This window comes from Solanum dulcamara, chromosome 12 (genome assembly GCF_947179165.1).
Source record: "Solanum dulcamara chromosome 12, daSolDulc1.2, whole genome shotgun sequence".
Classification (NCBI taxonomy): domain Eukaryota; kingdom Viridiplantae; phylum Streptophyta; class Magnoliopsida; order Solanales; family Solanaceae; genus Solanum; species Solanum dulcamara.
This window is the reverse complement of record NC_077248.1, coordinates 878,542-904,061: the sequence shown is the minus strand read 5'-3', so window position 1 is coordinate 904,061 and position 25,520 is coordinate 878,542. Positions and strand designations below refer to the sequence as shown.

The following is a 25,520-nucleotide window of genomic DNA, read 5'->3' as shown; positions in this document are numbered from 1 at the left end:
TTCGAGTTCTGGTTTGTAAAATAAGGAATTCAGAAGAAGATGTCAACATCAACGGATGTTTTACCCGTTAAAATTTCGAGATCAGTTTTATTTTTGACATAGAAACAGTGAAAGAATGTTGAAGTACAATATCTGGTGGACATTAATTGACGGGGTCCTAGGTCATTTATATATTTATGGAAGGTGTACTATTATTGTTGGGAAAATATCAAAAAACATTCAATGAAGTAAGGTCGAATCTTAGACTAATTTAGCTTTAACTTAGCTAGCTGTACAATTGCAGAATAAAAACAAAAAAAAATAAAATAAACGTACAGTATATAAGTACTATAAATCGACAAAATATATGTAGAGCAGTAATTGGAGTATATAAACAGATACACATGTCGGTACATGAACCGTACAACTAACATCCAGGCAATTTTTTAAAATTAAAAATAAAATAAATAATAATCACTACTAGTAAAAGATTGACTAGAAAAAAAGAAGTATACATAGATCATATATTTATCTTTATGGGGTAGAGAAACGAGCAGTAACGAAGACCAAGTACTGAAAATGTTTAAGAACCTTAAAATTATATATTATCTAGTTTTCTTAGATAATTTTTTTTTTGTTTATGTGGTACTTTCTGAAATGAATTTGAATTTAATTGGACCTTATTATAAATATCGGATATTAGATAAAAAATTAATAAAAAATATTTATAATGTGCCTTCGAAAGATTATGATGGAATGACAAATATTCTTTTATTCTTGACTACAAAATCTCGAGTTTGAATCTTCATAATGAAGCTATTTTTATTAAGAAGTGTCTTGACTTCCCAAATTAAATTCTTCAACGTGAATCTAAATAGATCGAATTCTAAAAGAGGATACATCTTGCCACGACCCACAACATCTTTTAAGTCCCTACCACTAGATTTTGCATTGACTAGTATATTTTTCACCCTTCTCTGTTTATTTCCTTTTACTTCTAGTAAATTAAACTAGTAAAATTTTCCAAGGTAAAATTATTAGTCTTGCTAAATCTTGAATCATTCCATTTCTAATGATTACACCTTATTTACCGTCTTTTTAAAACTTTGACCAATTAGTGTGTGAAAAATAACTACTATTTCCTTTTCCTCATTTACTTAAAAACAACAATAATAATCTAGAACTTTAAGAAGGTATAATGACATACGTAAGCTTAAGAGATAGAGCGGCTATTTTTGACACATAAATTTATTTCACATATGTTAAAGCTCCAACAGTGTTAACAGTAAATACGAGTTGATTTAGTAATTGCAAAAATATAAATGGATCCAAACTGTTAAAGATAAATTTGAACATAATATAGAGGCAAATTTAAACTTTTCCCCATACTATATTATTATTCAATCTTTGTGGAACTCTACTTATTATTCTTTATCTCACTTAAAGTCTAGTAAAGGTGTTGAGAAATTTGAATTGAAGGTTAGAAAAGGTTATAACATATGGTCCATACTACACCTATAGTTTAAACAAAACTAGTACTATTACTAGCCAGTATATTTTAGACTATAGTTAAATATGCAATCAAAAAAGCCTTTCTTTAATCTTTAAAACATTTCGCCGCCAAATTCCATTCTCCCCTCTCTTCTCTTTCAAACCAACGAATCATTTTTCAAACTTACTTAAAGGTTAAAGATGGATATCTTTACCTAAATAACTAGGGGAATCTACTGTTTACTCGCTTTTTTTTAATTGATATACATATATTTTATGTGCCTTTTATAATTCACAAACTATTTTTAGTTTAAATAGTTAAGTAGGAGGCTAAAAAAATAAGAATTAATATGGACAATACACATGATCAATTTTAAAAGATCACTCTTTCGTCTCAGGGTGCCTAATTACCGCACCAATCATTAGAGTGAAGATACGACACTCCGATATGGATAGTTTATCTAAGAGAGTGCCTCCTAACACATACCTAGGTGGCAAACTAAAACTTAAATTCTACTTGAACAAAAATCAATCTTAATAATCTGAGAGTTCTATATGAAATTGACGCATACGTTATAGTTATTTTATTTCAAACTAACCCCATTATATAATTTAATCTCCTAGTCACTAGCCTCAAGGAATGTTCTTCGATACTCATAAGTACACCCCCCCAAGTATACCCCACATACCCCCACGCTTACATTCGTCTGTATATCTCTATATATACACATGTATATCTACTCTATTCCTCATTCTTCTCTTCCCAATTTACTCTCTGTTCATAACAATCTTTCCAAATTTGCAAAAAAAAAATCATATTTTAAGCTCAAAGAAACGATTTTTATAACACCCAAAATCAAGAAATGGCAGCTACTTCAGTTAATACAATCTCAATGCTTGATTCCAACATGGAAGTTGATAAGCTAACAAATGAAATCTTCTCAATTCTTGAAAACAAATTCCTCTTCGGTTACGATGACCCAAAAAAATCTGTCACCGGAAAAGAGAACAACTTATCAGCTCAATACGCCGGAAACAAGAATATCGGCGCCGGAAAAGTCAGAATTTTGTCAATTGATGCTGGTGGGTCTACTGATGGTGTCCTTGCAGCAAAATCTTTAACCCATTTGGAATCCACCCTTCGCCGGAAATCAGGAAAATCCGATGCCCATATCGCTGATTTCTTCGATGTTGTCGCCGGCTCCGGCGCCGGAGGTGTTCTCGCCGGTCTTCTTTTCACACGTGGCAGTGATGGGGTTCCTATGTTTACATCCGAGGAAGCTCTGAAATTCATCGTTGAGAATGGTCAGAAAATTTCCCGGAGTTTCAAGACTGGATTTTTCCGGCAAGTTTTCCGACCGGCGAAGGTGTTTAAGAAAGTTTTCGGGGATTTAACGTTAAAAGATACGATTAAAGCGGTTTTGATCCCCTGCTACGACCTCACAACAGGTGCACCGTTTGTTTTTTCCCGCGCTGATGCGTGGGAAATGGACGGCTGTGATTTCTCCATGTCGGATGTCTGTGGTGCCACGATGGCTGATCGTGCGGTTGATTTGAAGTCAATTGATGGTCGTTCGAAGATCACAGCCGTTGGTGGTGGAGTAGCGATGGCTAATCCAACGGCTGCGGCGATTACACATGTCCTCAATAATAAACAAGAGTTCCCATTTGCTAATGGAGTTGAAGATTTATTGGTTGTTTCATTAGGAAATGGAGATTCAGATTCCGGCACCGGAAATGTGACGTCATCGCCGGCGGCGTTCGTTAAGATTGCCGGTGATGGAACTGCTGACATGGTACGTACACTTGGTTCCTTAGTATTAAATCAATAGACTTATGATATGTGTTTAAATATGCATAACTATCACTTAATTATTTGATTCAGAATATGCAATGTGAATACATATTTGATTAACCTTCTAATTGTTATTGTATTTTAATTAAAGATAGATTGAAGGAGTCGTAATAATAATTGTTGATTTTAAATTATTTCCTAATTAGAGTAGTTGGTACTTAGAGTTAATGAGATTTATTAATAAGAAACCTTTCTTTTTTAAATGGGACCTCCTCATATTTATTTAGTGTTATTAGAAGAAAAGTAGTAGCACACATTAAATGTTCCAACAAGGTCTTTTATTATTTAATAAGTGGTAAATAATGAAGATACAGTCACCTATCTATATATATTATCAAACTAGGAACTTTAATTTAGAATCTTTTAATAAATTATTTTTTGTCTTGACATGATATTCTATATATGGACAAAGATTAATGTTTTTTTTTAATCTTCAATAAATGCAGGTAGATCAAGCTGTATCAATGGCATTTGGACCAACAAGGGGTAATAACTATGTAAGAATTCAAGGAAATGGTATTGTTGGGAAAAAATACCAATTATTTAAAGATGAAAATATGAACAAAATTGAGAGAATGAAGAAAATGGTGGTAGTTGCTGAGGAAATGTTAGGGCAAAAAAATGTTGAATGTGTATTATTTCAAGGGAAGAAATTGGTTGACAATTCAAATTTGGACAAATTGAAGATAATTGCATGTGAATTGATCAAAGAACAAGAAAGGAGAAAAACTAACATTTTGTCCCCTGTGGTTTTGAAACATGCATCACCATCCCCTAGAACATCGTCCGCAACAACTTTGTCCTCAGTTTCATCGTGTTAAATTCAAAAGTATCAGTAATTATCTGATGAAATAGTTAAAGTGTGCACATATTAGTCTTGAAAAAAAAAGGACTAGTGATTATTAGCGTAGGGAAATGGGAATTAAGTTTAGTTGAGTCAGAGTTTGAGTTTGAGTTGAGTTAAATTAGATGTGAAATATGGGCTTGATGCCACTCGTGATGTACTCATATGTTCGAGTTTGATCGAGCTGAGCTGCTAAAATAGCCCAACAATTTTTTTTGTTTATCCTTTTCTATTTTTTATTTATTTTTGTTTTGATTCTTGGCTTGATTTGTAGTTAAAATGTATATTTAGAAATGAATCTTGATGATGAATGTATTCTAGTAATATGAATGGATTGCTCATTCTAGACATGACACGAGAGGGATTTAATTGTTAACTTATAACTGAGTTTTTGTTTTTCAATTTAACCCTTCAATATTCGCTCGATTAATTTAGATTTATTTATATAGAATGGATTGTTCATCCGAGACATGAAAGGGATTTAATTGTTAACTAGAGCCCGTTTGGATGGGCTTAAAAAAAGTAATTTTTATGTATGAAGTGTTTTTAAAACTTTGAAGTGCTGAAAGTTATTTTTATAAATAAGCAGTTGAGTGTTTGGATAAAAGTGCTTAAATGAGAAAAATGATGTGAATTTTAGGGTTAAAAGAATAAAAAGGGTAGTTTGGGAATTTAGTTAAAATATAAGGGATATAAAAGTAATTTTCATGGTCAAAGAAAATGACTTTAAGCACTTAGAAAAAAAAAGTTAGGAATCCTAACTTTTCATTTTTGACTGATTTTAAGAACTTTATGGCTTAAAGTTAGCTAGACAAACACGTCCAAAAGTTAAAAAGAGGTTTTAAGTTGGTTTTGATCAACTTCAAGCCCATCCAAACGGGCTCCTAATCGAGTTTTTGTTTTTCAGTTTAACCATTCAATATTAAAAATTTACTGCTCGATTAATTTAGATTTATTTATATAGAATGGATTGCTCATTCGAGACATGAGAGGGATTTAATTGTAACTAACCGAGTTTTTATTTTTCAGTTTAACCATTCAATATTCAGAATTTAGTGGCTCGATTAATTTATATAAAATTCAATTAATAAAAATGTATTTTATACTAACAATTTCTTTATTTTCAAGACTCAAACATATAAATCAAGCTAGAGGAATCCTATCCATGTCACCGGATTCTGTGGCGTGGTAATTTTATTATTGCTACACATAATTATAATTGACCATCTTGTATTTGATGTGTCTAAAGGTTAGAAAGAACAAAAATTATTGAAATTTTCTTAACACAGAGTGTTCCTGATGTTGAAGCGTGAAACTTGGTGAATTATTAACTTTAATCACTCCACAAGTTTAAAATGACACTTTGACTAATTATCTCTTACTATCCACAATTGATCAATTAATTTAATATCATGACACTTTGACTAATTGTCTCATGCTTCTAGGTGGAAAAAAGTTAATTACACGCACGACTTACCTGATTTAACGGAAATTTTGTGTTGACATGCTTGAATCCAATATATAATTGCTTGATTTACGCTGTCTTTATTTCCAAAAGATGAGAAAAACTTTAAACCGAAAGGTGAAGAAGTATTTAGCCATACTCTTTGCGGAACAGTTTTATCAAAATCGCTTTCTTCAACCAATTAAAAAGAAATAGATAGACGTATAAATTAAAAAATTAAATTTAAATTATTGAATTTACGTGAATTGATCAATGTCTAAGCTAGGTCCGCCCCAGGACGGAGAGTGCAGACAGAAGAGAAAAATATGTGTGGACAGAAAATTACAAATGTACAGATTTTGTGAAAAAAAAAGGAGATGGAAGTTGACAGTGCAAAGAGAAATGGGTCAGCTTTATTAATATTTAGAATTGATATGTGTCTCCACATGTTCAATTTAAGTTTTTCTGTCGGTGTTTTGTAAATTTACTTCAATTCACTTTCTCAATTTGGGTGGGGGCACTAGTAGATGTGATATTTTGTACATATATTAATTATGTATGTAACATAATTTGTATAGGTGACTTCATTTATATTATCGATTTTAAATTAAGGTAAAAAAAAAGAGAGTGGTCACAACTCTCAAAATAATAATAATAATAATAATAATAAAATATATTATATATATTGCTTCTTCATGAATCAATGAGGCATTGAATTTGAAAAATTGGCCACCATTTTTTCACAGTGGACCAATATTTGGCACTCCAGAGTTGAAGCCAACCCCCACTCGTGTTGTCCATATACATACACTTATATATAGTGGGATTTTTCTAATACGTTTTCAATTGATAAATTCAGGATCTAAAGTTTATAAATTCCTATAACGATCTCAAATTAATATATAGTACACAATCATATATTTATAGATATTTAATTGATCTAGACAAATCCTGCTAAATTTAAGATCACATTTTCTAGAGGTCAAATACATGTATAGCCTCTTAAAGTTGGCTTCAATTTCCATTCAGACACCTCAACTAAAGTCTGGCCGTCTATATATTTGGCCTTTTCTAGATGAATTAACTTATATGCGTTGATATATAAGAAATTTTTATATTATCAGTATGGTTTTATCTGCTATAACATGGCTATGCATTCCTCCCTTCTTGTATAGATGGCGGGTTTGCTTTTATATAGCTTATGGCTTGATATTATAGTTGTGTAGTCATCCATTTTATCACCAGAATGCCTATAAGATAGTTGGTCGACCTTTCAAATGTCTTCTTCCATATTACAACACTTGGTATTTTTTTCAGCAGTATTAAACGCGTTCGTACATTATCATCTGTCTTCCATAAGGCACTGGAAATCCATTAAATTGATAATGGAGGTGGCTCCTTGAGTCTGTCTGTGAATGGATTTATCGAGTGATACGAACAGAACCAGATACATGTTATAAACCAAGTCATTTTCCTATATTTCTGTAACATATTATGGCTAAAAAACATATCATTAACCATTGTTAAGTGATATCACCAAAGTATTGCCCGCACTCTTAAAAATATGCCTATGGGTGCATGCCGAAATGTGACAATATTTTTAATAGTCCAAGCAACATAGAATTAAAACTTGTAAATGGTTCGTTATGCAGTTTCTAGAAAATATGATCCCTCTGATATATACTTGTACATGTACAAAACAGTTTCATCCTGTAAATACAAAACAGGGATCATGAGATATTACCAAACAGACAACACATTTCTCCGACCACCCTTTTTTTCTGCTCTCTCCTTTTTCACATATCTAAGGCACCAAAAATGACCAGTACCCAAATAGGTACATGGTACATTTCTTAATCGAAACATGACACCAAGGGTGCTTAACATACAAAAGATCCCTTCAAAAAATGTATGTGGAAGGAGTTGCAGCACAAATAGAAGGCGGTGTACTTGTAGTAATCAATGTGGTAATTGTCTACATGTCGGACAGTACCACTTCCCTTTAAATCTCGTCTCTGGTGTGAGTCCAACACATGTATAATGAAACCATTCACCTCCTTGGCACTGTCGAAAAAAAACCAAACTCAGATGTCGTAAATGCAAAGGTAAGTGTTATAGTTAAAGCAAGAAGTAACTCATCCAATAACATGAACAAGCATAGCATTTAGCACCACCAGTGTTAAATTTATGAATTTGCAAATCAACAGACGTCCCCTATAAGGAAATTGAACAGGGATCTACTTCAAATGTAAGGTTCTGCAATTGTATACTATGTAATAACTTTCTATATAATGCAGGTCTATGAAACCTATACATACAGTGCATTAATCACACTCATGAAAAGGCCTTTTGAAGCATGTTTACAGGGAAATGCTCCAGGTTACAGTAGACTAGGATTTGGGTAACATGACATTGACGCTGACCTAAACTTGTTCATGACGGAATTCATAGAGGCCAAAACATGAATTGATCCTGAGGTGTAAGATTATTCTTACTTGCCATTAAAACAGTCTCTTAATGTCATTACATAAAATCTTCTTTTTTATCATCTGCTCTACTTGTCTTCAAATAATTTCATCAGCAATACTAGTTCTGAGATACTAGTCATGTTCGTTATATTTTGAAATGAGCCAACAGGCATTAACTAGCTTTGTCTTCGAGTAAAAAAGTAATAAGGTTCATCATAATCCATAATGATAGAGGTGTGTAGGGAAGAAAAGCAAAATGTTTCCATTGAAAGAAAACAAACAATAACCATTGCACAAAGGGGACCTACATTTTCATTGTCGCAGGCAATCATATCTCCAAATGATACCTGAATCAACAAGTCAAAAGTGAGCAAACATTTGTCCACAATAATACAATGACTGATAATTGAAGATATATAATCATACATCAGCTAATTTAGCACATAAAAGCAAATTGAGACCTGATGGCACACACAGTAGGTGGGTTCATTTGGATCAATGGGTTGTTCAACATCAACAGGAGAAGCAAAATCTTTCTTATGACTTCCAGGAGGCGGCATAAGATCATAATCTCTGTCACGTTCTCGGTCCCAATCCCAGTCCCTGTACTCAAACTTCTTTGATTGGGGTGTTACATATGGTGCTTTGCGCTTCTCTGTCTTAAGGACCAAAGGTAATGGAGGAAGGATAGGAGGTTCATCAGCAGGTAGCTTTCCCTCTGCAAAAGTCCAAAAGTCAAAAGAAAAACTAAATCAAAAAAGAAAGAGATGTTGAGCCTTACATTCAACTATTAATAAAGAAGGAATGAACCTTGTATTGCTAGGAAATCAAAATTCTAAGAGGTTATCAGTTATTATACCAAACATTACATTTACTATGTTTAAGAGCATGGAAGGTAAATCCATGGTGCTGTCTGAGGCACAAAAAAAAAGAAGAAGTGCTTACTCTAATGAAGAGTGCTTTAATACAGCAAAGCTGCGACGCATCGAATTTTAATGAAACCCATAGAGCAAAATTGATGAGTCTGCGAAGCTTTGCCCTAATGAAGAGTGCATTATTAGAGCAAAAGTTTTCTTTATGAAGAGTCCTTTATTAAAGTAAAGCTTCAGAGACGCATCAAATTTTGATGAAATGCATCGATTACTTCCTAAGAATATTGGAGCACATGCTAATAGTCCAGAACATTTAGTGCACCTTGCTTAAGATCTTCAGAGAAGTTAGTAAGATCTTCATCTAAGCGCTTGATGTGGCTATCTATCTGAAATAAGAAACCAGAAGAAGTTATGAGCAGTCTTACCATCCAAAAGAAAGAATTTTGGTTAAAAGGATGATCAAATTATTCAACTATTAAGTTTAGCAATGAAAACTGAAACAAATGTCAATACAATCATAATAAATTTCACAATGACAAGCTACTGAGCCAGCAAGAGGTTATCATTTTTCTTTTCAAGATAACTTGATTCTTAATTATGCCAGAGAAAGAAGAAGAAAAACAATCATAGCTAAAATGCTAGAAGTCGTAACCTTCAACTAAACCATCACAATATTTTTTATACATCTGCAAAATGAAGATAGACTTGAACATGCCAAATAGCACGAATAAAACTAAGGAGAAAAAATTCCTATTATGCTTGCTTGGTGCTTGTTAGCAGAGAGTTCAAGAAGATTCATCATAGAAAAGCAAAAAGATGAGCACGATAGTTACAGAATCACTATGAAGTGCAGTAAAACTGCAAGATAAAAGAAACAGGGACAAGAAAACTTTGAGGAATTAAACAGATCAGTGAGAAGCCGAATAAGATAAGAAGCTTACAATATCATGAGCTTGACGAGCAAGTAAAACCTTTTCAGTGCAAAGGCTTAAGGCATTGTCCTGGTTTCCTTCAATCTCCTTCCTCAACTTCTCAAAAGCCTCATCATCATCATAATTATATTTCCTTGATCCCTGACTCTGAGATGCTAATCCTAGGCAGTAATTGGTCTGCTGCCTAGTCTGATTTATTATTCCTTCATTTTCCATTTCATATTACAGATTGTACACCCATACACTACTAAACTTAGAAACTTCAAAAAAAAAAAAAACTCCAACTAAGAAATCATATAAGGATTCTTTCTTTGTTTTTCCTGTCCCAAAAAGATCAACACATTCTAATTTTAGAATTTACTTGCCCACTATACTAAAAATAAATTTCCACTTTTACATGTCCACTTTAGCATATCAAGAGAAAGACAATTTTTTTTTCATGTTTTGCCCTTAGCATTAACTACTCATTCCAAATCATTTCTCAAGTCCAATAAAGACTATATATCATGATAAAATATGCACTTCATTTATTATTCTTTACGAGGTGTGCAAAGTCCATTGTGGACAAGTAAAAGTGAACAAAGGGAGTAATTCTTACAATCCCATTTTACCCTTCCCTGAGATACTCTTATAGGAACTAACATAACTTGTTGACTGTTGTTAGCCTCACAGAAACAAACAAAACATTTCATACAAAAAGGATACTTTTTTAGCATTTTATGCATATTAAGCTATCATTATTCTTCCTTCTGCATTAACCTCTATGTCCAGTCAAAATTCGCTAAGCAAAATTGAGAAAATGGGAGTATTCATCCATTTGGGTTTATCGTATATTATTGACAGGCAATACATAATTCCCTATAAGTTGGTAATCCCTCCCATCAAGTCTCGAGAGTGTAGAGCGTATGTAAACCTTACACTTACCTCGTGGAGATAAAGAGACTGTTTCTGAAGGATCCTCAACTCAAATGCAACAAATCAAAATAGTTATGAAAAAAAAAGGAAATACCTTGTGAACGCTCATCGAGCTCTCTAATAGTGTTAAGAAGCCTCTGAAGCTCAGCAGGCAAAGTGCTCGAATCTAATGATGTAACGTTGAAATTCAAATTACAAAACTTCACATGGTAAAAAAAAAAAAGAAGCAAAATTAAATCGAAAAAAGGATTAATTCCAAAAACTAAAATTACATTCCAAGTAATCATCGACAAAAACTCCGGTTCTGGCGATCGCCATGGTCGTCGGAAATTGAATTACGATCTAGGGTTTCACAGAGCGCTAAGGAAGAAGAAGAGGGAAGATAATTTCGGATATTGAATTACGACACCGTTTATTATATAGTATTTATTTTATGGCCTGTTATATTATTTCTGTCCAAATGAGGTAGTGCCGAATGTCAATTTGCGTCATGCAACCTGCTCATATTTTTTGATGTCCCGTTTTACATCGTAAATATCATTAATAATGAAATTTATAGTTAGAAAAAAAGTCCGCCAATTTTAAAATTTTGTTAATGCTGTGAATTTATGATGAATTATAGTTTAAGTAAAAAAAAGTTACTATATTTTATTTGTTAATATTATATATCATTTGTTACCAATTTTCGATATCAAGCACTATCATATACTATATTTTAATTTGATTTGTAACTCTTAGGTTAAATTATTTGATTTAGAGCCCGTTTAGATTGACTTAAAAAAATAGTTTTTAAGTCAAACTTAAATGACTTTTTAGTCAAAATAATAAAAAAGTAGGGGGAGGTCTACTTTTGATTTATAACTTTTTAAAATCCTTTTAAATTTATTTTAAGTTATTTATATTCAAACACTTTCAGAAGTTAAAAGCTGACTTAAAAAATAAATTTGACCAACTTTTAACCCAATCCAAACGGACTCTTAGTGTAAACACTAAAAACGATATTTCAATAGTAACATGTTTGATCTTTAGTGATCGGGGAATTCTCCTTAATAAATAAAAATATTCTTATTATATCAATTTCAATTGAATCACACGAACCTGACTCTATTTTCGACTATCAAAAAGCAAAGTAAATTTTGGCGAACATTTGACAAAGTAGCATGCCATGTGAAAAACTTGTCAAGAGTGATTTAGAGAGGAGTTTTTTGGATCCTTTAGGTAAATGTTGAATGCCTCTTTTGTCCCGATAGTACAACGGAGGACAAAATTTCCCTTTTTTCTGAATGGTAGAGTCTCAAACTTGGGAAATGGAACAAAAAAACACAAATTCGATGAAACTTTTATTGAACGGTGAAATACCCAATAATAGTCTTAAGATACAATTCCGTATACACATATATATCTACATTAAAAGAAACATGAAGCCACTTAATAATACAATAATTTCAGGCAAAACCTCGTGAGAAAAAGAGTATTCACCTGTCTGAATAATAAAATTACAAGTCCCTTGAGATAAATTCTTGTCGGTCACCATTGCAAGTCCTTCAAAATCACAACTCAAATCCAATTGATTTTGAACTTGATAATACATATTAAATGCATATGATGCATTTCCATTAGCATCCAAATTATTGCAAGAAGAACCATATCCTAATGATGTACAATCTGAATGTGTACAAGCATAATCAATATTGTCAGCAAGTTTGCTCAAATTTTTAGCATTTGGATTCAACACACACCATCTTTTGGGTAGATATTGCACATTTTTAGCAGCAGCAAGATGTTTTTCTTGTCCTTGTCCTGAAATAACCATAGGAAATTTTGGTTGTCCATCGTATCGAAAAATTCCCCAGTGTCGTTCGAAACTACCAGGAGCAATGCTTTTAGCATCCTCATCAATGAGACCAAACAAGTACACTTCAATGTATCCCGGTCTAAGGGGCGTTCCTGTTAAGATCAAAATAATCAGGTTTCATGATAGACGCTAAATCAGACAACAAAAGGACACAATAATTTAACGTGGATGAACAATCCACTATTTAAAGAGAGTATAAAATAGGCATAATACATAAACATACACTCAAACTTGGCTTCAGTTGGTAAGCAAACACTCCGACTTTGAGTATGCAAATCTAGACACTTCAACTGGTCTTCACTATGTCAGTTGAACACTCCAACTTATAAAATGATCATCTAGAGACCTCCAAAATTTATGTATCATGTCAGCTTCAAGTATCCACAAAATACAGTGAGGACGAGTTAATAGTGTTTAGTTGCAGTTGATACCAAGTTGAGTTGTCTAGATGTGTATTCTCATAGTTGGAGTGCTTACTTTGCTAGCTGAGACGAAGTTTGAGCGTCTGTTTATGTATTACGCCTATAAAATATTGAGAGAAACAACCTACCTCTGTTGGATGCAAGTTTCGCGAATAGTCCTTTGTAGAACCGATATGCGTTGTTTAAGTTAGCGTTCTTGTCCCCATCCGTAGGCCAACCGACTTCTCCGACTAGAATGGCCATGTTCCCATAACCAACTGCTTTTAAGGCTGAGTACAGGGTATCAAAGTTGGCATCGAATACATTGGTGTACTCAACCCCATTATCAAGAACAGGGTTGGGAGTACCATCAAAGAAAGCAAAGTCCATTGGAAAATGTTCATTGGCATAAAGGCTTAGAAAGGGGTAAATGTTCACTGTAAAGGGTGCTTGATTCTTGCTCATGAATTGAACAATCTGTGTCATTAGTTCAGCAATATCGGTCCGGAATCTACCAGCAGAAGGTACGGGATTAGACTCTGGTGAGAAATAGACATCAGCATTCAGCGGCACAGTTGCTTTTACGAATTCCCCAACTCCGGCTTCGTTCAGTGCATTTTGGATGTTTTGTAGAGCTGGGAAGGTTATGTTCAAAAAGGAGTTGTTGTAAGCTGTCAAAAAAGGCTCATTACCAACTGCCACATATCTGCAGACAGAGTAAAATGCACGAGACTCAGTACGCGTTCAGCCAATATTTGGTTGAAGTTGAAACAACAAGTATTTGGACATTAATTTCACGTTAAAATAAGTTGAACGAAAACTATGATTTCACTAGAAATAGCTCTTCAAATAAAGTTTTTTCAATATTTCATCACTATTTCGAATATGGAAGTTCAGACTTCAGCATATGCAAACAATGATTGAGCTTCTTTAATACATTTTGTCAACTGACGACTCAACAACAACAACATACCCAATGTAATCACACGAGTGGGGTTTAAACTACAGACACGGCATTTAAGGCAAATTGGACCATTGGAATAATAAATTAAAGAGCTGGACCAAGTTAAAAAAAAAGACTCCAACTCTATGCACAGATCCAAGTATCTTGCATTTACTTTTCAAACGCTAAGCAAGCTGGAACACAGCACATGGAGATACTTCTAGAGAGTGGAAAAAGAAGACAATATAATAAGATCACGTGCATTTTGAATCGCTGACTCTAAATAAACTGTCAGCATAGATCACATGAAAGTAGCGCAGAACAAGAACAAAGTTACAATATCAAAATAAACATAGCATTAATAACAGGATTGCAAGATCAAAAGATGAAGTAATTTGACTTGAAGGATATGTAATTGCAATCATGCAAGTAAAATGAATGGTAAAATGTTAGTTACCGGTGTATCCTAGTAGTTAACGAAGTTAATAAAAATCATATGAGAGCAAAATTCAAATCTCAATAGATATAAAAGACACTACATAATATCTTCTTATTTGCCTTAGTCTTGCCGGACAAATTAGACGGAGCCAGGATTTGAATCAATTTTTTTTTACTTACTGGGTTCTGAATTATTTTATACGTATTAAATAAAACTTTGACATAAATACAAGATTTGAGTTAAAATTACTGCATTCTGTCACATGTTAATATACCTGTGTTGATAGAAATTAAAAAATGTTCGATAAAATAAAGAAAGATGTAATCTTTACTTGATGTTGACACCATTTTTGAAATTGTAACGAGTGACATTGCGTCTGACCCAATCTTTAGCTCGATCATAAACAGTCATACTAAGAAGTTGATCATTGGGAATCGCAACCATAACTTCCATACCATTACCTGTGGACAGTAGCGGAGTAAGAATTTGGAGTTTATAGATTCTGAATTTAATAAAGCTATTGGATTTTACCGAACTCGTTGACAGAGTTGTTTGTACTACAGTACCTGCAAGTGCATCCATGATGGATTTATCTGCATCAAACAACTTCACTTTCTTAATACCATTGTCCTTCAACATTTGCACAACTATTTTAGGCTCCAACTTGTGTGTTGCCATCGTTCCCCAATTTACTCCAAAGCCTTCAACACATATAGTATGATGAACCCAATACCCCACAAAAACTAATACTACTAAAACCCCATGTTTCAACATGTTTGTCAATATTCTCACAAGAAAAAGATTCAATGTTTTCACTAAAAGAAAGATTTTTTATGGAAAAAAAATGGATTTTGGGTGATGATCAGTGTATTCTTGGAAATACAAAATGACTTATTGTTGAAAAAAGATGGTAATTTGAACAAAGTGAGGAAAAAAAGATGTTTTCAGAGTGCAAAGTTTCAATCTTTTCACTAAAAAAAAGATCTTTATTGAAAAAGATAGAAAATTTGGTTGATGGGTAAGCAGAATCTTGGAAATTCAAGTGACCTATTGATGCAAAAAAATGATGTTCTGATCAAAGAGAAGAAAGAAAAAAGATAGGAATTTTGATAAGGGAATTGAGATGATGATAAATTAAAAAGGGTATATAAGAATCAATAAATAAGAGGTGATTTGAGTATATGTGAAAGTGGGTGGAAATAGAGTGGTTGCTGTTTTCTCATTACCATATTTGAAGAGTCGGCATAAATATCTCGTTTTTATACCCAAAGGTTGTATATCAAGACAATGTGACATAGGCAACTTATCTTAATGATCTAATTATTGATACAATTACAATTCCAAACATTTTATTATAATTCGTGTCCACACTTATACATGATTCGAAAAAGGGTCAGACTCTCCAAAGAGATATAATGTAGATTGTTACATCCCAACATAATTATAAGTAGATGATTTTACCGCTTGAATTCATAATTAGAGATATTAAACTCTTTGATTAGTGGTCATTTTGAGAGAGATGAAAGGACACCTCTTGTGAAATTGATGGCTAAAGTATCTGAAGTAGAGTCAAAAGGAGTAGGGTAGTGATGAAGAAGAGTAACGAGTTTGAAGGCGCCCATAATGGATCACATCACCTCAAACAGAAGGTGCAAAATTATGGGAAATAGCAAGTCGGTAGCCGACCTCACTATATTTGTCATTATTATATACTCTATCGTTTTCATTTGTTCGTCTCATTTTATATTAGCACAGAATTTAAGAAAATAATATATTTTTTAAATTTTGTGATATTAAATTAAAGATACGTAGAGTATATCTAAGTTCTCTTTAGAGCTTGTTTGGATGGATTTTATTTTAAACAGTTTATAAGTTGAAAATTGCTTATAAGTTTTAAAAAAAATAAGTAGATGCAGCCTAACTTTTTTTTTTGACTTATAAGCTATTTTTTAACTTATAAGCTGCTTAAAATAAAATCCATCCAACCAAACCCAATTATTTACTGGGGCTAATTTAAAGCATACAATGACTTTAAGTTGGCCAGCCAAACACTCAAAAAAATTGAAAACAACTTATAAATAACTTATAAGTCAATCCAAATGGGCTCTTAGTCTTGTGATTTTAGAATCAAGGAATTGCCAACTAAGAAAAGAGATTCTTTTTAAAACGAACTAAAAAAAAGAGTAAGACAATCAAATTGAAACGGAAGGAGTATATATAAAGCTTAAGGTTCGTCCTGCACCAAAGTCAGTCTCTCCCCAGTTCCCACTTATTCGTATGTTAAGCTCTGTGGTTATAAATCATATCATTAAGAACAAAAGAAAAAATTTAAAATTAGATTATTTTTAATTATAGAAAAAGTGAAATTTATTTTTGGGACAGACCGAAAGGAAAATATGTCATATAAATTGAGATCAAGGGAGTACATTTGTATGAGGCGCCTAGCTAGCTTTTAGGGGTCGTTTGCTTGGGATTGGATAAATTATGATATTTTATAGGCTGAGATATTTTATGAGATTATTTTATCCCACTTTTTATGGTATAGTAATCTTAACATGATGAGATCAAGTCAACCCAAAATTTATCTTGTGATTTTATTCTTATTTCATGTATAGTATCAAATAGGGACTTAAGCCAAATAGGACTTGAGGAGTTCATCGGAATTTCAAAAAAATTATATTATTTATTTAAGATGAAAATTATTTTTTACGTATATATATATTAGATATTAATTTTTTTTTGACTTTTTTATATGTTTTTTTTTTCAATCCAAAAGTCGTCAATCCCAGTGAAACATTTGTATTTCACTAGTTTTGTTCTTCTCTTCTTTCAATCCTAGACCTTCCACTCTAAAAAATATTAGTATAAGAAAATAAATTTTAATTTTTTTAACCAGTATAATAAAATAATATTATTATGAAGGATGACAGCTATAAAAAAATATGAGAATAGATATTTAAGAAAAGCTATTTTAACTATTCAATATTATTGGTCATCCCTTGCATATGTGCTCTTCTTGCACGACCCTCTAATACTTGCTCGTGTCGTCGCGATATATATATGACAAGTTGACCTACCCAAAAAAAAAAAGAGTAGCGCGTCTGAAATTTTGCAAAGTAAAAAAAAGTTAAAAAAATAAAATTACTCCATCCCTATATCCTTTCTTCTTCACACTCATCTACTCTCTTCTTCTTCACATCCACTTCCATTTACTTCCATTTTGAATCTTAATTTTTTTTCTTTTAAAACCCATTAAAGTAAAAAAATTTTAAAAAACAAAATCACCCCACCCCACGTCCTTTCTTCTTCACACAACCTATCCTCCTCTTCTTTACACTCACCTTTATTTAATCATTATTTTGAATCTTGATTTTTTTTTCTTTCAAAACCTATTTAGAAGAAGAAGAATTATTCTCCCATTTTGGTGGAGAAGACGATTGGGGTTTGGGAGGAGATCGGATGGGTGGTTAATAATTAATTAGGAGTTAATTAGTATAAAATATAGTTAATAAAAGAAAAGTTAATTAATAAAGAAAAAAATATATAAAAAATCGAATGGGTAGTTAATAATTAATTAGGATTTAATTAGTATAAAAAATAGTTAATAAAAGAAAAGTTAACTAATAAAGAAATAAATATAAAAAATTGGATGAATGGTTAATAATTAATTAGGAGCTAATTAGTATAAAATATAGTTAATAAAAGAAAAATTAACTAATAAAGAAAAGAAAAGAAAAAAAATATAAAAAATCAGATGAATAATTAATAATCAATTAGAAGTTAATTAGTATAGAATATAATTAATAAAAGAAAATTTAATTAATAAAGAAAAGAAAAGAAAAGAATATAAAAATTATAATTTCGCAACATGGCAAAGAGTGTAATACACCACACAGTATGAAAGTGGTGTTATGCGTTTAGAGAGGTAATAAATTTACTTTTAGATAGTTTAAATATATAATAGATAGCCATGATAATTTAAGTGTGTAACTGATTTTTCGGTACAACCTCATATGAGAATTTATATCTTTCCCCTAAAATATATACATATATACATACAATATAAGTTTTTGCAACCTCGAAATTTGAATTTTCTAAATTACCAAGCCGTTTAAAGATTCAAAATACCTGAAATCTGTGGCTTATAAACATACTGACACTCCATTTAGATGATTATTACGTATTATTTTATAATGTATATTGTATTTTTTTGTAATTTGTATGATACTGTATTATTTTAACAAACTCAATCACAAAATTCCCAAATTAACATGTTTTCTTCCTGGAGCACACCTTCCCCAATTAACAACAATATAATCCCAATTTCCTACTAACAATACTTCTAATTTCTATCCCAATTTTCACTTCCCTTATATATACGCATAATTCATAAACTCCATTGATTGGCATCGATCTGAATTGTTCACGTTTCAATTGAGGAAGAAGATGGGTGTTGTAAAAGCAGCAGTAGCTGATTTTGTTATGACATTTATTGTGATATTTTCTACTTCAACGATTGGAGTTCTCACTTACATCATTGGATCTGTATTTGGAATTGCTCATGGATCGGCCTCTCTGTTCATCACTATTGTCATTGTTTTCCTGTTGTTCTTAGTGTTTGGTGTCATAGCTGAAGCTTTGGGTGGCGCCGCCTTTAATCCTGCTGATACGGCGGCGTTTTATGCTGCCGGTGTCGGAAAGGACTCGCTCTTCTCTGTTGCCGCCAGATTTCCTGCTCAGGTATTGATTTTTGCTTGAATTTTAAGTACTACTTCGTAATTATAGTTAGCCTCGATTGGTACGAGGGATAACTAATTTTAAAATTAATTTTAAAGTGTTTTGAATAAAATTGTTAGATAACTTATTCATAGATTAATTATTTTGAAGTTGTAATAGTTCGGAGATAACTTGTTTCTCCAATCAGACGAACTCTTAGAGTTTTAATTTCCTGAACAATGTAGTATTCGGGAGCGGCTTAATTGTTAATAGAACAATGTTGTATATTAGAGGTGACTTAATAGTCAATGAAAAAAAATACTAGGGGTCAAAACTCGAGATAAACATATATGTGTATGTAAGAAATAGATATCATCAAAGATTGTGATAAAATAATTTATTTATTTTTAATTTTAATCAGATTTTTTTCATTCAAGTTTTGGCTATAAATCGTTTTTAATAGTGCACACTTTATTTAGAAACTTTCTAAGGCAAATTCAAACTAATGAGACCTCAAAATAAATAACAACTTCCAATGGATTTTTTTTTCCACTCTATGTCCGATATCTGTGGAGGTTCGACTAAATTCGAATCTCGCATTGCAGAATTCATTCGGAAGTGGTGCTCTCAATAGATTTTTTTCCATATTCAAAATTCAAATCCAAAATATCTACCGATCACTAAAGCACAATTCATATGGGTAATGAAAAACCATTACTTTTTTTTATACGTAGAGAAAGTCCCACTAAGATGATAAGATGGTTGATGGCGTCAAGTCAACGAATATAATGAACATCACCAAACAAATTAGAATTCAAAGAATAGTCTATTAAACAACTAAAAGCAGCCAATCCCATGCTATTGTCCTGATCCTTACCAAATACTCACCTATTTAGGTGTTGTTTGGCTGATGAATAAAAATAAATAGTCATAAAATAAAAAAAATAATATAAGAATAAAATTTTGGTGACTTATTTGATTGTTATATTTGGAATAACTTATCTCACAATTTATATCATAGTGATAAAATAATTTGGGATAAGTTATCTCATATACATGATGGGATAACTTATCGTGAAATAATTAATCTTAAAATAATTAATCCTAAAAAACTTGTTTCCAACCAAACGATCCCTTATAGTTTACATAGTCACAGATTCATTCACTATATTTCACAATTAATTAAACATCTAAACCTCATAAAATAAGAGTCCAATAGGAAATAAGAAAGTCTTTCCTTGCTCCCGTTGACGAATAGAACTCTTCCAATAAAGTCGGTGATACATTCGAACAAGAAGCAAGCTAAAACAGTGATTTGGATCTCACACCTTTCACCAGCCTCTTACAATAGGGGCTCAAGGTCAAGCCAGTCTAAAAGGCTACGGAATAGTTGCCTCAAAATAAGGGATTATTTATGATTTTACATTTATAGACAACTTTACAGATATGTTTATGAATCTTTGAGAAATTATTTTCATTTTCCTGAGATCTTGGAGAAGACATGTTCAGATCCAAATTTGTATACGTATCATTCGATATTCAATTTTATCTTTAGTTACTCTTATTCATTTATATGTATACTTACTTCGATTTATATTAGTTGATTCATATTGATTAGGCCTATTATAATATATTTATTAGAAATTCAGACAAATCAAAATTTTAGCTAATTAAGTTGTGCTTCACCCCATTCTAACACTACACATTGACATTTTAAGTAAATAATTGATAATTAAAGTGTAAAATTTGCGATTTTTTTTAGCTTCACGTGTTATTTTTTTATCTCTAAATAAAATAATACTTCTTTCATTCCCTTTTACTTATTAATTTTTGACTTGACACATATATTAAAAAATTAATTATTGATATGATGAGTTTACCATTTTACTCTTATTAATCACTAAAGTCATAATTCAAATTTCAAAACATTTTGATACCAAAGATATTAACTCTCTCAATAAATTGAGGGTATAATAGGTAAAAAAAAAAATTGTACTTTCTTGATTTGTTAAATTTGACAAATAAAAAGAAAAATCAAATTAAATTTTTTTTAACAAGTAAAAAGGAAAAGTGGAGTAATTTTAATTTTAATACATCACAACTAATTATTTACAAGTCAGTAATTAATTATTTTTATGACAACCAATAATTAATTCCAAATTCCCAACCAAATATACTTCTAATCAATCTCTATTAGGTTGATCATCTCACTATCATTCTTCTCCTTCCTCTCTTTCAGCCAGTGGGAGAGATTTTCATTTTTCAGTAGAAATTCCAAAGATTTTGTATTCAATCTTCGTTTTGGTTGAAAATGGGTGCTGTAAAAGCAGCTGTGGGTGATTTTGTTTTGACATTGATGTGGGTTTTCTGTTCTTCGACTCTTGGGATTTTCACTTACCTTATTGCTACTGCTTTTGGGATTGCTCAAGGAATGGCTTCGCTATTTATTACTACTGTCCTTCTTTTTATGCTCTTCTTTGTGTTTGGGATTATCGGAGATGCTTTGGGTGGTGCCGCTTTTAATCCTGCTGGTACGGCGGCGTTTTATGCTGCTGGGGTTGGAAAAGATTCTCTTTTTTCCGTTGCCACACGATTTCCTGCTCAGGTTTTTGATTTCGTTTCATATTTTTCGATGAATTGCGGTTTTACACTTTTAAAAAAAAAAGAAAAACCCTTTCTGGGTCCAGTTCAATTTTTCTTGAATGGAGAAATATGATCAGTGAGTGAGGATTCATATAGTCGATCTTAGCTTGTTTATGACTGAGGTGTAGCTGTTGTTTTTTTTTTCCTTGAATTTTGAGGAATAATGGAAGTAGAGTTTTAATTTTCTGAAAAATCAACCTATCATAATAGCATTTGTGGTATTTCCACTTTTTAAAGTGACTTTTTAAAACCTTTTCTGGGTCCAGTTGTTAGGTATTTATATGGTTGATCTTGCGTGAATTTTGAGTCGAGCTTAAATGGAGAATTATGGTTAGTGAATATTCATATAGGGGACCTCAACTTGTTTGGGACTGAGGCGCGGCTGTTGTTTAGTTTGGTTGAATTTTGGGTTTAATGGAAGTAGAGTTTTAATCCCAAAGTCCGAAATTAGTTGGGTTTGGCTATATGAAACTGTAAAAAGATATGCTTCTGTCTTTTCTAGTTGATTCCCTTTTTGTTTTTGGTTTGTGTTTAGAGGCTGAGTCCATTTTTCTCGACAGATAGAAATAGGCAATATGAGCTGCTTCGGACTGCTTCATTTTGGTTGTCGCCTGTTAACTTGCCATACCGTATGGAGTGAAAAATTCCTTTTAGAAGAGAGGAGAATATCAGCAGAAATAACTCTTGTTGAATCTGATATCGGATAGGCTAAGCGAGGTGTAGCCCGCTGTCTATACATTTTGCTTACATTTGTCATGGTGGGATGACTATTATTATGGCAGTGTGCTATTGGACAAATAGATGATGCCAAAAAATCTGTTTGTTTAGAAAGTTCATTATCTCGTAATTATTTTAAGTTGACGTTAAACTACGCCTTCCCTCCTCTTTTCTCCAGGCTGTAGACCAACCATCCTAAGCTCACATTAGCTGTTCTCTTTTTCCCATAAGACACAAATTTATCTATAAAATCCAAGATAGATCACCTAAAGTTCAATTTTCATGGCAAGTTTTACATGGTTTTTCTGGTTATCAAAAGAAGTAAAGTTGAAGAGTTCCTCAAAATAATTGCTAGAACTTACAATTCAATAATCTCTAAGTCTTTATATCTTGAAAATATTTCTATATCGTCTTCAAACTGCACAGGCCGCTGGCGCAGTTGCTGGTGCAGTAGCAATATTGGAGGTTATTCCTACACAGTACAAGCACATGCTAGGTGGGCCTTTGTTGAAAGTTGACTTGCACAATGGGGCCATTGCTGAGGGCATCTTAACTTTCGTAATGACGTTTCTGGTCTTTATGATTGTACTGAAGGGTCCTAAAAGTGCACTTCTCAAGAATTGGTTACTTGCAATGTCAACTGTTACCATGGTAGTTGCAGGTTCAAAGTACACTGGACCTTCTATGAATCCAGCCAATGTAAGTACTAGCTTTTCTTACTGTTCTTAGATCTTGGAGCTTAATATATAGTTCAACCACTTAAATTCATTTCTTGGTGTAAACTCGGGTTTTTGATTTGCTTTGTTATCTGAATAACACACCATTTTAGCATCTATATTTGGTGAACTTTCGTTATCTTAACACTGAGAATGCGAGTTATACCTAACAATGGGATGATTTGTGGAGATTTACTCCATTGGATTTAGTAATGGTTTCCTTATCCTTTGGTTAGAGAGTGATGCATTGATTTTTTTGCATAGTAGTAAAGTTGCTTTCTATTTTCTTCAGGTTTATCTCCCCCTATTTGGTTGAATAGCCTTCAACTAGAGCAGAAAGTCGTCTTTAAGATGCAATCATTTAACTCAACTATAATGTAACTTGCTCTTTCCATTATGCCTTTCTTAATTGCTGTAATTCTTAGTCTTACAAAGAGAGGCTTAAGATGACCAGTCACATGAAAAATAAATTCTTTTACATTGACAAGAATGGCTTCTTTGGTTGTAGTCCCAAACTACGACATATTAGGAATATATGCCTTTCAATCTGAACTATTTTAATTTATGGAACATTACCTATTTGAACCCTGATATTTTCCCTCATCTAATGGAATAAGAAAATGACAAAAATGGAATAAGATAACAGTGAAATGGAATAAGATAACGGCAAAATGGAATAAGATAATGGCAAAATGGAATAAGATAACGACAAAATGGTTTTAGACAAACATTATATTCCATCTGTCCTTAAATTCAAACTATGACATCTGCCAATCTGAGCAAATCATATTTCTTGGATTTTACTTGTAAGAAAAAAGAAATCATATTTCTTGGCTGTACCTTCACAGTGAGTTGCTGTTGCCTTTCATAGTTAGCTGTGTCACACGAATCATAGATCTGTATTTGCATTAATTCTACCGGGTAACAACTAGTTGCAGTCATATCTGCAGTTGCAATTCCCAAATGACACTTCTCTCTTTGGGTGTCAGATTGGAAATGAGTTTCATATCAAGAATCTAATTAAGATGATCAACCAAGCCAAGCATATCCCTGTATTTTCTGTTATTAACTGCTAGTTTTCTTATAGGGTACTTTATGTCTCACCTTCAACCTAACATAGTTCTCCTTGCGCATAGTATTTTGCATGTTAAATTGTGTAGCTTGACGACTAGTTGTAGGGGACTGGATTTGTAGAGATTGGCTTTCACAAGGTATGAGGTTTCTCTTTTCCTCAACATTAATGTCATATGAAAGCAAACATAAAAAATATCCTTTTTGTACTAATTTTGGTACTCTAAACACGATAACACTTGGTGTCTGTCTGATGAAATGCTGTCACTTGTTAGTTTACTTTTTTTTTTTTTAATTCAAACTGAGTCATGAATGATTCTATTGCCACTGCCAAAAGATACATATGAAGGAGGACTAGACGTTGCCCTCTTGATTACAGAGAGGACCTGGTAACAAGTCTATTCTATGAGCAGAAAAGGTGGTACGTGGGCAGTGGCAATATAGCTTTTATGTTAAGGATCAAAACCGTGTTGGCTTAATTCCTTAATAAACAGACTGCTATCCATATTCGTAGCAAATTTAGTTTCTCAGACGGGGCGTAATTATACCCAATTCTGAAACTTTTTGTGTAATTATATATCAAACGAGAAATTGAATTCTTGAAAAGGAATTCAAAGTGTTGTCAAATATTTTGGAGTATCCCAAAACGGAGACTATTTCTGTCAAGTCCTTAGGATAGTGATATTTTCTTATTGAATGCATGCTACTATATATATACACACTGCTGTAGCAATTTTTTTGTTTTCCTTTCTTGCCTGCACAAGTTCTTAATGACTCCACAAGTGAGCTGATTGTCTGCTATACATTTGCAGGCATTTGGTTGGGCTTACATAAACAACATGCACAACACATGGGAGCAGTTTTACGTCTACTGGATCTGTCCCTTCATAGGAGCAATAATGGCTGCATGGACTTTTCGTGCTATCTTTCCAGCTCCAGTGAAGAAGAAGCAGCCTCAGAAGAAAAAGCGAAATTGAGATAGACTGTTGTGCTTCAATTACTTCATTAATCTAGGTTGCGCTGTGGTTGAAGTAACCTGATAAAGTTGAAAGCAATTCTTAACTTCAAATACGGGATCATAACAGATTCCCTTTGCCATTTGTTGGAATTGTTAATAAACCCCCTTTCAACATTGATCCAAATTCAACCAACTATTAGTGCAAAAAATTTAGTTGTCCAAAGTTGGATGCCCTTGAATATGTTCTTATATGCTTCTTTA

At 32.4% G+C, this 25,520-nt stretch overlaps 4 protein-coding genes across 5 annotated transcripts; 2 read left to right on the top strand and 2 right to left on the bottom strand.

Annotated features, from left to right (window-relative positions):
- The first annotated feature begins 2,221 nt into the window (after positions 1-2,221).
- On the top strand, positions 2,222-4,517 carry LOC129877303 (patatin-like protein 3). The gene is made up of 2 exons (XM_055952786.1): positions 2,222-3,266; positions 3,772-4,517. The coding sequence occupies exons 1-2, from the start codon at positions 2,334-2,336 to the stop codon at positions 4,144-4,146; spliced, it is 1,308 nt and encodes a 435-aa protein (XP_055808761.1). The 5' UTR covers positions 2,222-2,333; the 3' UTR covers positions 4,147-4,517.
- A 2,740-nt stretch (positions 4,518-7,257) lies between these two features.
- LOC129877206 (PHD finger protein ING2) lies at positions 7,258-11,206 on the bottom strand. Its single transcript, XM_055952692.1, has 7 exons — positions 11,073-11,206; positions 10,895-10,966; positions 9,895-10,088; positions 9,276-9,339; positions 8,543-8,799; positions 8,390-8,428; positions 7,258-7,677 (listed from the first exon to the last, which is right to left on the bottom strand). Exons 1-7 carry the CDS (start codon positions 11,116-11,118, stop codon positions 7,573-7,575), a joined length of 777 nt encoding a protein of 258 aa, XP_055808667.1. The 5' UTR covers positions 11,119-11,206; the 3' UTR covers positions 7,258-7,572.
- A 911-nt stretch (positions 11,207-12,117) lies between these two features.
- Positions 12,118-15,633, bottom strand: LOC129877454 (glucan endo-1,3-beta-glucosidase 8-like). The gene is made up of 4 exons (XM_055952956.1): positions 15,005-15,633; positions 14,770-14,899; positions 13,206-13,762; positions 12,118-12,747 (listed from the first exon to the last, which is right to left on the bottom strand). Exons 1-4 carry the CDS (start codon positions 15,210-15,212, stop codon positions 12,203-12,205), a joined length of 1,440 nt encoding a protein of 479 aa, XP_055808931.1. The 5' UTR covers positions 15,213-15,633; the 3' UTR covers positions 12,118-12,202.
- Positions 15,634-18,714: 3,081 nt separating this feature from the next.
- Positions 18,715-25,498, top strand: LOC129876647 (aquaporin SIP1-2-like). Of its 2 annotated transcripts, none has more exons than XM_055952135.1 (3): positions 18,715-19,178; positions 22,941-23,213; positions 25,114-25,498. In XM_055952135.1, the coding sequence occupies exons 1-3, from the start codon at positions 18,885-18,887 to the stop codon at positions 25,276-25,278; spliced, it is 732 nt and encodes a 243-aa protein (XP_055808110.1). In that variant the 5' UTR covers positions 18,715-18,884; the 3' UTR covers positions 25,279-25,498. The 2 variants fall into 2 exon arrangements, with proteins under 2 accessions (XP_055808110.1, XP_055808111.1); XM_055952136.1 differs by lacking the exon at positions 18,715-19,178 and adding an exon at positions 21,327-21,759.
- The last annotated feature ends 22 nt before the right edge of the window (positions 25,499-25,520 follow it).